We start from the raw sequence: 12,445 nt of genomic DNA, 5'->3' as shown, positions 1-12,445 counted from the left end.
ATGCGATTCGGCGTCCGACACGGCGGAGGGGAAACCGGAATGGTGACCTTTCATAGCATCGTACAGCCACCATTCCCTCTCCCCTACCGCGGCGTCGGCCGTCGGATCGCATGGAAAATCGGACCCGTCTGTCCCCCGCTTCACGCCGCGCGCAGCTTTCCGCGCGCTCGCTGCGTTGAGTTGAGGGAGAAAGCTGCGGAACGTGATCTCTATAATTGGGTAACACCACTTAGACTTGACGGATTCGAAAAATTTTTGCGGCATATGACTCGTGAAGAGTCATACGTCAATAATGAGACTATTTTGGCAGTGGCAGCAGCACTGGAAACACGTCTGATTCTCTGTACGCTACTCTTGCAGTTGCGGCATTGGAGCCCTACTGGAGCCGTCCTAATTTCAACCCTACCAGTGCATCGCTGGATCAGCTGTTTCTACGCACGCTCTTGTCGTCAACGTATTACGCCGACGAAATCTGGTGGCTCGACCGTCTCCAGCTGCTGGCTTCGAGATTGTCACGGACGCTGACTGCGCAGGCGCTGTCCGACGCTTCGTGGCCTCATATAGGGGGGCGTATCCCAGGCGGCGGCATTTTGGCAGTGGCAGCAGCACTGGAAACACGTCTGATTCTCTGTACGCTACTCTTGCAGTTGCGGCATTGGAGCCCTACTGGAGCCGTCCTAATTTCAACCCTACCAGTGCATCGCTGGATCAGCTGTTTCTACGCACGCTCTTGTCGTCAACGTATTACGCCGACGAAATCTGGTGGCTCGACCGTCTCCAGCTGCTGGCTTCGAGATTGTCACGGACGCTGACTGCGCAGGCGCTGTCCGACGCTTCGTGGCCTCATATAGGGGGGCGTATCCCAGGCGGCGGCATTTTGGCAGTGGCAGCAGCACTGGAAACACGTCTGATTCTCTGTACGCTACTCTTGCAGGTTAGTAGCTCTCCCTATGTCATAGCGGTTTTCTTTTTATGCTGCTGCTGCTGCCACTGCTGACATTGTTGCTATACAGTGATATAACAGGCGTAACTGGTATTTTCTTGCATTGCTCTGTATCTCTTTGTTAGTGTTCTCTGCGCTATGTCCGACACTTGCTTATCGTGTCAGTTACCTGTACGTGAAGAAGAGTCTGCGAAGTGTAATGAGTGTTCATACATGTACCATTTTGGGAAATGTGCTGGCTTACAAGAAAAATCGTACAAATCTAAATCAGAGGCAGCAAAGAAGTCGTGGAAGTGCACGACATGTAAGAGTGTGGGACCGCGGACTAATCGCAGTGACAGTGAAGTCGATGTACATCTAGTTTTAGCATCGATCAACCAGAAACTTGAGGGCTTACCGGCTCTAATAGAAAAAGTAAACGCCATGGAACAGTCAGTTCAGTTTATATCCAAGAAATTTGATGAGTTTCAAGAAAAGGTCTCGAACCAAGACACTGAAATTAAGGAATTAAGAAAAAGAGTGACAGAACTAGAGGAAAGAGAAAAGGTGCATGTATCTGCAGAATGTGACCTCCAGCGGCAAGTGAACGATCTTGAGTACCGAAGTAGGCGGCTGAACCTAGAAGTTCATGGAATCCCTGTTGTGGAGGGTGAAAACTTGATGACCTCTCTAAACGAAGTCGCTGACAAGCTTGAAGTACCTCAGCTTACAAAAGCCGATATTGCATCTATGCATCGGCTGCCGGCTAAGCAAGGTAGAATACCATGAATTATTATCCGTTTCACAAAAGAAGAGACCAGAGACACATGGCTTAAAAACAAGAAATCGCTCGCGGACTGCAACCCTCGAATTTTCCTTCAGGAAAACTTGACTCGAAATAGCAGGGAGCTTCTAAGGGCTACAAAAGCAATAGCGAAGCGAAATGGCTACAGGTTCGTTTGGTACGCCAACGGCAAGATCCTTGTTCGAAAATCCGAGGGTGCTCATGTAGTTCATATCAGAGATAAGGATGACCTTGACGAACTGTAAATAGTAAAGTTCATTGCAATACCTGAATGGTGCATAACGGAATGGAATTTTACTCAAGTGGCGATGTAAACGACATCGTAGCAGCACTTCCCACTCCTTCCATCAAATGCATCCACCTAAACACGCGATCTGTGAGAAATAAGACATTGTGCTTAGAGGAATTATTTGCCGAATTTTCTTTTCAGTTCTCGGTGATCATGCTAAGCGAAACATGGAGTACTTCAGAATGTGATATATTTAGGTTGCCCAATTACAAAACTTATTACTTAAACAGATCAAACTCTCGAGGGGGCGGAGTATCATTGCTGGTTGCTGATGACGTTGACTGTCAGATTCTTGACTGTTACACTGTGCTTTCACCTGACTATGAAATATTGACACTGTGCACTGCTAAGCATGTGTTTTCTGTGTGCTATCGACCACCTACTGGTGACATACCGATGTTCATCCAATTCTATGAGCAATTTCTTGCATATGTGGTTCAACAGCATAATTCGAAAACGTTAATAGCTGGTGGAGACTTCAATATTGACATGTGTTCCAATAGTCAATCATCGAAATCTTTCAATGCAATTATATTATCTAATGGTTTTACCAACTTAATTAACATGCCTACCAGGGTCACATCTGAGGGTCAGTCAACCCTGGATCTATTTATCACCAATTCCTCACAGTCCAATATTAAATCTGGTGTCTTATCTTGTTCTGTCAGTGACCACTTGCCAGTATTTTTGTGTGCTCAAATACGCGGGTTAAGAGAGAAACATTTCCCTGCACTGTCTTACCAAGTAATTACGGAAAAAACTTTACAATCTTTTTGTGACTCCTTGCTGAAAGTTGAATGGGATGTGATAACTAAAATCACGGATGCCAGTGACGCTTACAATATGTTCATTGATATATTCTCTGTCGTATATCACCAGAGCTTTCCCTCTAAGACACGTAGAAAAAGTAGAAAAATCCGGAAACCTTGGGTTACGTCTGAACTACGTGAGGAAATGAAAGTCAGGGACAAGTTGTATCAACACTTTCTTTACACGCGATCAGCAGATGACCTCGCCACATTTAAAAAGTACCGGAACAGACTTACTAAGAAATTACGGCAAGCACGCACAACGTACTATTCATCTCTCTTGGTCATCGAAAGCCGCGACCACAGCCTACTATGGTCGAGGCTAAACAGACTCTTAAATCGCAACGAGTGTCACAGGCATTTACAGCAGTTGCAAATCAATGGCAAAGAGTTGTCAGGTGTTGAATTAGCCGATGCGTTTAATAATTTTTTTACAGATATCGCACGCGCACAAGCCAAGCCTCCTCAGGCAAGTAAATATATTGGCACTAATAGCGAGAATACAATATACCTTGAACCAGTCATGGTGTACGAAGTTGTGTCGATTATAAAAAGATTAAAAAATAGCACTAGTTGCGACATTGATGGTTTTCAGGTGTCCCCAATTAAACATGCAGTTGAAATTATTGCTCCAATACTCGCTCATATCTTTAATGTGTGTCTGCAATCCGCAATCTTTCCTGAAAAAATGCAGTCGGCAAAAGTTACCGTTCTGTACAAAAAGGGAGATCGAAATGATTTGGGAAATTATAGGCCAGTATCCATTCTGCCAATCTTTTCAAAGATATTCGAAAAAGTATTGCACTCCAGAATAGCAACCTTCATTGAGAAACATAACCTGCTAACACCACACCAATTTGGTTTCCGTAAGAATAAATCAGCTGAATTAGCACTAGCAGAGCAGAAAGAATATATATTGACAGGGTTTGAAAACAGAGCAATAGTCATTGGTATTTTTGTAGACTTTTCGAAAGCTTTTGATTTGGTTGACCATAACACTCTAGTGGAAAAACTAAGCTATTATGGAATCCGAGGACACGCATTATCTCTGATCAAGTCCTATTTATCCAAGAGAACCCAAATTGTGAAAATCGACACCTTTACTTCTAAGGCAAGATCTGTCCAATGTGGAGTACCACAAGGAAGTATTTTGGGGCCTCTACTTTTTAATATTTATTTGAACGATATCATCAATATTAACCCTGAGGCAAAGTTTATTGTTTACGCGGATGACACGAGTATTTTCTTCACTGGTTATGATATTCATGATCTAATAGAACAATGTAACAATACAATGAAAAATCTAGAGGAGTGGTCTGCATTAAACTTAATGAAAATAAATATAAACAAGACAAAAGTAGTCATATTCAGGCCAAAGAACAAGCGGTTGCCCCCACATCAAGACATTATGTTACATTCCCGAAGTATTGAAATTACCGAGAACTTCAAATGTCTGGGTGTTATCTTCTCAGCCAACATGTCATGGGATAATCATGTTAATTACGTCCTAAATAAAGCTAGCAAAATCACTGGTGTAGTAGGCCGTTTACGCTACATTCTTCCCACATGTATTAAACTCTTACTATATAATTCACTTTTTCAATCTCATTTAAACTACTGTCAAATAGTATGGGGTACCACAACGCACACCAATCTAGAATGTATTTTCCTGTTACAAAAAAAATATCTCCGCCACGCGTACAACGCTTCTTACACAGCATCGACAATAACTTTCTTTAACAATTCGGGCGTGATCCCTGCACATAATTTGTACAAATATCGTTTGAGTCGCATATACAAACAAGATAATTATCGGAACATAAACAACCTAGGTAATCTTGCCCAACTTCAAAGAAAAGCTCCAAGTTACAGTACCAGACACTTAGAGGAATGGTTAGTGCCAACACCACGTTCAAATTACGGAAAACAAATGCTTCAATATACAATACCTACACTATTAAACAGCTATAAATCAATACAGTTTGATCTTTTTACGGCCTCCTTCAAAGAACTTAAAAGGATGTATGAGGTTTCTACATAGATTCACGTTGCAACGTTTAGACATCTTTGATTTCGTTGCCTATTAAGATGAAAGTGTGAGTTGAAATATGTTAAAGCACTACTATGCCCCTGTATATATGCGCGTGTGTGTGACTTTGTGTTTGTATAATTATGTAAGAGTGTATGTACATATGTGTGTTTATGTGTGATATTGCCTTACTGCCAAATACAAAGGGTTGTAGGCTAGTCAAGCTGTCCGGGGACAGCTTTTTTTCTACAATCCCCCCATCTGTATTTCACAAAGATGGCAAATAAACTTATTATTATTATTATTATTATTCTAATATAACAAAGAAAGGTGTTGCAGGGCCTCTTGCATTGTTCAGACTTCGTACTGAAGAACCACGTACGCCAAAGAAACTTCGATAACGACAGTATAGCGGCGTCAGAATTTGCGCGAAAGACGCAGCACGCATTGGAGTATGATGCACAGTAGAGTGGTTGCGAACAGGTGTCATGGCCCCGACACAACCAAAAAGAAAAACGAAAGCTAGCGAGAAAACAAAAGGTCCGCTGTGTATAGAAGTTCGCGCGCTTGTTTTTGTCGAGATAGCGCTAGCGCCTCCTCGTGACTCTGCTCCACCAATAGTGCCCTCGCTGGAGGACTCTGGGGGAAATAAAATAACATCACTGCCTTTAGTTTTATTCAAGTGGCTTAGTGACAGAAGTATAACATTGAGAAGCGGAGTTCAGCCATCATTTATTGTTTCGCACGGTTTTGTTGTGATAGTGGTATTTTGTATCTTAAACATTATTGAATGTGTCAGAAATACATATACAGATACTCGTCTTGCGAGACATATCGTGATACAGATACAATATACTCCAAGAGTATCTAAGATACATGTATCTTCGATACTGCCCGTGACATTATTGTCTGTTAGTTCTAATTAATATTGTGTCTAACAAATAAAAACGAGCCCGTAAAAGTTATCTTTCCTTCATTCATAGCAAGGTTCTCGTTCTGGCAGACTTGATGCCTTTAGGTAGTATGCGAGGGATTATTGGTCAGCTGCCAACTCCTAAAAAGATCACGTGCTACGTGACGCCAACAGGTAGAAAAAGAGTGTTCCACACTCGCCGCCATGGCTGCAATTGGCGCTGACTAACACTCCTAGATTTATACCCCATAAAGTGGAGGGGAGAATGACCGCCGCCGTAGCTCAGTCGTATAGAGCATCGGACGCGTTATTCGAAGGTCGTAGGTTCAGACCCTGTCGGGGGCAAGTTATCTTTTCGTCCACTTTACTTTCTTCACATTTATATTCTAATTACTACAAATAGCATCCCCTATACCTCCGTGGAATTATTGTCTGTTAGTTCTTATATATATACATACATACATATATATATATATATATATATATATATATATATATATATATATATATATATATATGTGTGTGTGTGTGTGTGTGTGTGTGTGTGTGTGATGGTACAATGAAGGCGTTGTCGTCAACGATAAGACATGAAATTTCACATAGCCGGGATAATCAGGAGTCAGCCAGTGCTGTGCGCGCCTTCTGGCTACAGCTGATATCGGAGCATTGATGCAAAAAACATTACCGAATTTGTCGTCTTCAGCCTGTGCGTAAACCGGAGATGGGGTTTCGGTGTCCGAATAACCCCCGGAATTAATCGCTGAGGAAATCTTGCGGAATACTTTATAAAAGTTGTCAAAACCTTCGAGCATGCGAAGCGCCGTGTTTCAACGGTTTGTTGGCCGTTTGGATTGTCACTTGGCAATCCTTTGTGGTCGTCTCGCGCCCTCCGTTCCCACGTGCGGACGGCGAGGGGGCCGTGTTCGCGAAAATGGTGCATAACGGGCGACGTGAAGGGGGAGCAGGTGCGTCGCCGTCACGCGCGCGCCAACGTCGGCTGACCAGTGTAGGAGTCGGTCCGCGCCTTCCACACGGGGAAGCCCGAAATCGTCCCGCCGCCCACATGGACGCCGTACGCCGACAACTGGGCTTGGAAGACAGCGTCGTCGGCGGAGGCGACATGGGCTCCGAACGGGTGAGCACTACTTCACTCCGCAAATTACTGCAGTACAACAGCAGGTGTGTCGGTTCCTTGGGGGCTCATACAGTACGCGATGAACGAACGTTATTCATAAAAGGTGGCCTGTATACGCTAGCTATATTCTTACGCGCTTGTCCGCACTGCAATCGAAAAAAAGCAGCACGCCATCGTCATAATTTATGTCTTATTTGATAGACACCGCAAGGAATGTGTCGCCGAAACACGAAGCGTTTACTGCAATTACGGGTAAGCTGTAAACGGAGGCAAGGGCGTCCGCAGAACTTTTTGCAGGGGGGGGGGGGGGGCATACGCAGGGGGGGGGGGGCATTCAGCACTGGCAGCGTTTCTTTAACTGCCGTGACATGACAGGCAAGATTAGTCAGTAGTTTGTAAGTTGCGAAATTGAATGGCAAACCTGAAGGCCAGGACCTGAGTGTGCTAATCAAGCTGTGTATATAGCTTATCGCAACTGCATAGAAAAATATTATCCGAAATTCCAAGGGGGGGCAGCTGCCCCCCCTTGCACCCCCCTCCGGACGCCCATGAACGGAGGCTTAACAGGGTAAGCTTGGTAATCCAGGATCACTGACAAGCACGCGGGTATGAAGGAGTCCAACGCTCTCCGGCTCGTTCAGGACTTGTGCTGAGCAGAATTACATATTGCCTGCCGTATCTACGCATAACGACAGGTGACAAGTCTATAGAGTGGGCACACTCGAGTCCTATACGGAAGGTGTACAAGGTGGCTCTCGGCCTACCGATACGCACTTCCGCGGAGAATTTTTTGGCCTTGGGGCTCAACAATACGTTCGAGGAGACGGTGGAGGCCAGTGGGTTAAATCGTGAGGGGGTCAGGGGGGTCTGATCACCCCCCTTGTGTTCAGGCTGGGGTGGGGGGGGGGGACACCTCTTGCAAGTGTCCCCCCTTGGCATTTATCTTCCAAATGTCGCATTTGAATTTCTTGACAGTCAAGGACAACGCACTTTCCGTAAAACCAACTCTGAAATCTGAAACCCTTCCAATGAACAGAAACTAAGTACCTCTAGCCGGTACACACGAGGGGGAATACCTTTACGCGTTAGCACAAAAAGTGCTACCATTTTTATTGCATACTTTAACCCGAATGACGCAGCTGCAAAAATGCTAGACTGCCTACGAGTCGCTATTAGAAACAAACTTCGCCATGCGATGTCGCTATTTTTTCTGACCGGGGGTCGACACTCATGTTCGCTTTATTATTATTATTATTATTATTATTATTATTATTATTATTATTATTATTATTATTATTATTATTATTATTATATTATTATTATTATTATTTTATGTGAATGCATAATTTTAATTTTATATTATTAAAAATAAAGCACATTTATAAAAATAAAATGGCCGCCATTGCAAGATGTGTGTCCCCCCTTGTGATTTTTATGGATTTACGCCAATGGTGGAGGCCCATCTCACCGCGCAGTACGAGAGGTTATCGCGAACTCCAGTCGGTCGCTATACTCTTGCAGAAGCCGGCATCCGTTACATACATCCTTACATTATCTCCCAAAACCAATACATTCTCCGTTCAGAGAGCACATCTCAAAATTCTCCCCATACCTCGGAATATGAACCGCACCTATCACACTGAAAGGCGGATGGCCCTGCACACCCGCTTTGAAACTTATCAGAAAACAGCGTATGTTGACGCGGCCGAGATCCATGGTCGCCGTGGTGAACTATGCAGGGCAAGTTATATCGGGAGGATTAGTCAAAACAACTAATCTAGAGGAGGCGGCCATCGTCTTGGCCATAGCCAACACTGTCGAAACACACATAATCAGCGATTCTAAATCCGCTATTCGCAGTTATACTAAAGGGTGCGTTTCCGCAACAGCTAATAAAATTCTGAATCAGGACACTATCGCACTGTCCAAATTATTTGCGCACCAGCCCACTCCTCACTCCCTGGTAATGAAGCCGCCCACCATCAGGCTCGAGCTTTCGCCTCCCGAGCCCACGGCTCAAGCCAAGTCGGAATGAGATGGAAGAAATTAGGTGGTCGACAGGCGACCGTGTGGTGACGTATCACGAAATTACGCAACATTATGGATTGGTCACACTTCACTATCCCCCTGTCCACGAATCGCTAACTAAAGGACAGGAGCTCTTGGCAGCTCCAGGCTGCCTCCTTTCCAACACAAATTATGTACTCCTATCCCACTACACTTATACCTCAGTGCAAGATGTGCCGAGCCCCCCGAGTCGACCTCTTTCGCGTACTATGGGGCTGTCCTATAGCATACGTATGCATGCTGGCCCACAGGGATTGCAAATTACCTCCTTCGCGAGCGCCCCCTGTGTGTCACCCTCCCCCATCCCCCCTCCTTTTACATGTAACTGACGTCTCTGGCGCCAGCAGAGACAAAAAAAAAAAATGTCTCGGAAAGAAAACAAAAAGATGTGGAAGACAGATGCAAATGGGCACAGTTGCAGGCAGACGTTCGGCTCTCACTGTTGCAGGGTCGCAGTGGCTTCCCGCTGGACATGAACATGTACGCGACGCGCAAGACCCTGGCGCAGGGCATGCTCGACCTGGCGCTGCTGTCGTCCAACGCCTGCCAGCTGCGGCGCGTGCTGTCAGCGCCGCCGGGACAGCGATACCACGGCACGTGCGTCGCCTTCCTCGCCCTCTCCATCTCCTTCCAGGTACGCTGTCCCTGGCCCGTCATTGTCGTGCATGTGATTGCCACCCGCTTTTCAGTAATGTTAGCTGCCTGGGAAGAGAAACGTGAAATGGTGGAGGCGTACTACATTAAGAAAAGTGGAGATCAGCACACAGTCGATTTGCCTCCTTGACAAAGAATTTGGTATTTTGCAACGATGGCAAGAAGGGTGATTGTGGTCTTTTTAAACCTGGTGACGTATGCGATAATGATGTACCGCACATGCGTTGTGAGGTTTCTTGGGTGAATGCTTCTTTTCAATAAAGACATAGCTGTTAGTACCAGCGTTGTGTGCGTTTGCTTCTTTCTCATGTCCCGTGAATTTACTGGCTTTTCTTCAAGTAACATGAGCCAACTGGGCCAGAACAGATTTGAACACTTCTGCGGGGAAAGGAGTCGGCCAATGCAGCGCGCGTTCTGGCACAGGTGGTGCTGGTGAGAGAGAGGGCGCGCCGAGCGATGGCGAAAGCGGATGATTGGTGGCGCTGATGCCACCAGCTCCGCTGTTTGGAGTCAGTTGAAGCTGCGCATAATTTTAGGGGCGAAGCTCCTTAAGGCGGCACCCGTTCGTCCCTCGTAGTCGTCGTCATCGTAGTAGTCCGTAACAAGTCTTACGCTTTGACCTCCAAGGTGGTGCCGGTGGGAGATTTCTCCTGTGCGTTGTTGAACAATAAAAAATTCGCAGCGTGCGCGTTAACTAAAAGCCGAATTCTTCTGTCTCTCATTCCCCATTAGCAGCCATTGGCATGTTCCAGTAGGAAACGTTAGTAGAAGTAGAAGTGTAAGTGTTAGCTAAAAGCCGACTTCTTCTGTCTCTCATTCCCATTAGCAGCCATTGTTTACCTCCAAGGTAGTGCCTGGTGAGATTTCTCCTGTGCGTGATTAAACAATAAAAATTTTGTTCAAAACGCCGTTGATTGATGAAATAAACCAACGAAAGACGCCAGATGTTTTGTAAAAGCAGAACGAAAGAACGCCAGATGTTTTTCTTAAAGTGTAGTAGTAGTAGTTGTATGTAGCCACCTCGCCCGATCGTCAACGGGCGAGGTGGACCGGCAACGGCGCGAGGACCCTGCCGTACGAGAGTTAAATCACACTAAAAGACATACTTTGCGGGCGATACACTCTAGTGAGCTTTCAACTTATCGTCTTAATGTACATGATAAAGAAATTATTTCTGCGAAAAACGCAAGGCACACCTTGAGCAATATATTTGGTTTTGGGACGCTAAATGGAACCATGAGGCGATGCGAAGCCGGAGCACTTGCACGATCGCGTTCCGTTGGCTTTCGTTGGGCATGCTACCGACCTCGCGTCGTGGAACGCGCGTCCTGTCTTCCCTCTAGTCTTGCCTTTAATTCGCACAGGACGAGCGGGGAATGCGGTCGCTCTTGGCGCTCTTTCGCTCGGGAGCGGACTTCTTCCTTGCATTTCACCGATCACAAGTGATAATGAAGGGACCAAGTAAACCAACAGTACAATAAAAGTTTGATGTTTAATATATACACGATGTTTCACACTCTTTATATTATGTACTGGGCGCATTTCACGGAAGAGTTTCACGGTTTACAGATGATTCCCTCCGTAGCTTCGCCCCACTCATCATCATTCACCCCGTGGATATGCTGTGATTTTTTTCGATTGTCCGCACCGACATCTGCGAGAATCAACTCCAATTTCCAATGCAGCTGCTTGCGGGCCTTATGCTGGTGCTGCTTGGCCGCTGGAACATCAACTGTCCTTGGGAGCAGCGCAAGGCCGACATGCTGAACAACGTGGTCGTGCTGCTCACCTTCCTCATCAGCGTCGTCAACGTGCTGCTCTCTGCGTTCGCGCCAGACTCGCTGTTGGGTGACCACGGCGTGCACCACCAGCACACCAGCGGGGAATGGGCAGCGCAGCGCCATTGACCCGTTGCATAGACGATATTTATATGCCCTTTGACGGCTCTGCCGTGCTGGCTTTAAAATAACATTGTAACTGTTTTTCCTACACACTCAGCAGGTAAACAAAATTGTCGAACACACAGCATCTTTTCCATACCGCGTGCACACCTCTTCGGCACTTCGAAAAGCGGAGTGCATCGGGAGAAGTGTATTTTCAAACATGTGCGGCTAAGACGACGCGGAAACCGGGACTCGGAACACAGACCCGTCCTTAAAAAAAAAAAAAATATATATATATATATATATATATATATATATATATATATATATATATATATATATATATATAAGAAAACCCGCTAGTATATAGCATGTTTAACGGGAGGAATAAGGGGCGCAAACGAGACGAACTCAAGAAGAGACATGGACGAACGCCTAGGCGTTCGTCCATGTCACTTCTTGAGTTCGTCTCGTTTGTGCCTTATTCCTCCGGTTAAACATGCACCAACTAGCCCAACAAAAAGTGCTACTAGTATATAGCACTGCTAGAAGAAATAAGTGCCAGTCACTGATGATTTAGGCCACCTACAAAGCCAGCAAATGAGCCACGTGGGCCGTGGCCAGCTTTCAGTTTTAAGTGCGGAGCACTGTAGGGTCCCGGGCTGTCGTCTCGTGTCGTCGCTTGGCGTCACGCGCAGGTAAAACCATGTATATAGCATAGCCATATATAGACGAAAAATTCGTGAACACTGGGTGTCGCTGGAGCCGACGTTTCGAAAAGGGGCTGGGGGGAAGGCTGGGGCCGGCTCCTCCTTTCTCCCAAGCAATGGAGGAGGGAAAGGGTAAAACAAAGCAAGAGGACGGAAAAGGGAAGTGATGGTGAGGAGCAGGGGAGAGGGCACCACTGCATCTCAAGTGAAGGTTTGGAGCGCCAGCTCG

At 45.8% G+C, this 12,445-nt stretch overlaps 1 protein-coding gene across 1 annotated transcript; it reads left to right on the top strand.

Annotated features, from left to right (window-relative positions):
- The first annotated feature begins 6,822 nt into the window (after positions 1–6,822).
- On the top strand, positions 6,823–11,746 carry LOC119406878 (ninjurin-2). Its single transcript, XM_037673648.2, has 3 exons — positions 6,823–6,902; positions 9,418–9,603; positions 11,309–11,746. Exons 1-3 carry the CDS (start codon positions 6,831–6,833, stop codon positions 11,528–11,530), a joined length of 480 nt encoding a protein of 159 aa, XP_037529576.1. The 5' UTR covers positions 6,823–6,830; the 3' UTR covers positions 11,531–11,746.
- The last annotated feature ends 699 nt before the right edge of the window (positions 11,747–12,445 follow it).

The sequence above is a fragment of the Rhipicephalus sanguineus genome, chromosome 10, assembly GCF_013339695.2.
Source record: "Rhipicephalus sanguineus isolate Rsan-2018 chromosome 10, BIME_Rsan_1.4, whole genome shotgun sequence".
Taxonomy (NCBI): Eukaryota; Metazoa; Arthropoda; class Arachnida; order Ixodida; family Ixodidae; genus Rhipicephalus; species Rhipicephalus sanguineus.
The sequence above is the reverse complement of the archived record's forward strand: the minus strand, read 5'-3'. Positions and strand labels throughout refer to the sequence as shown.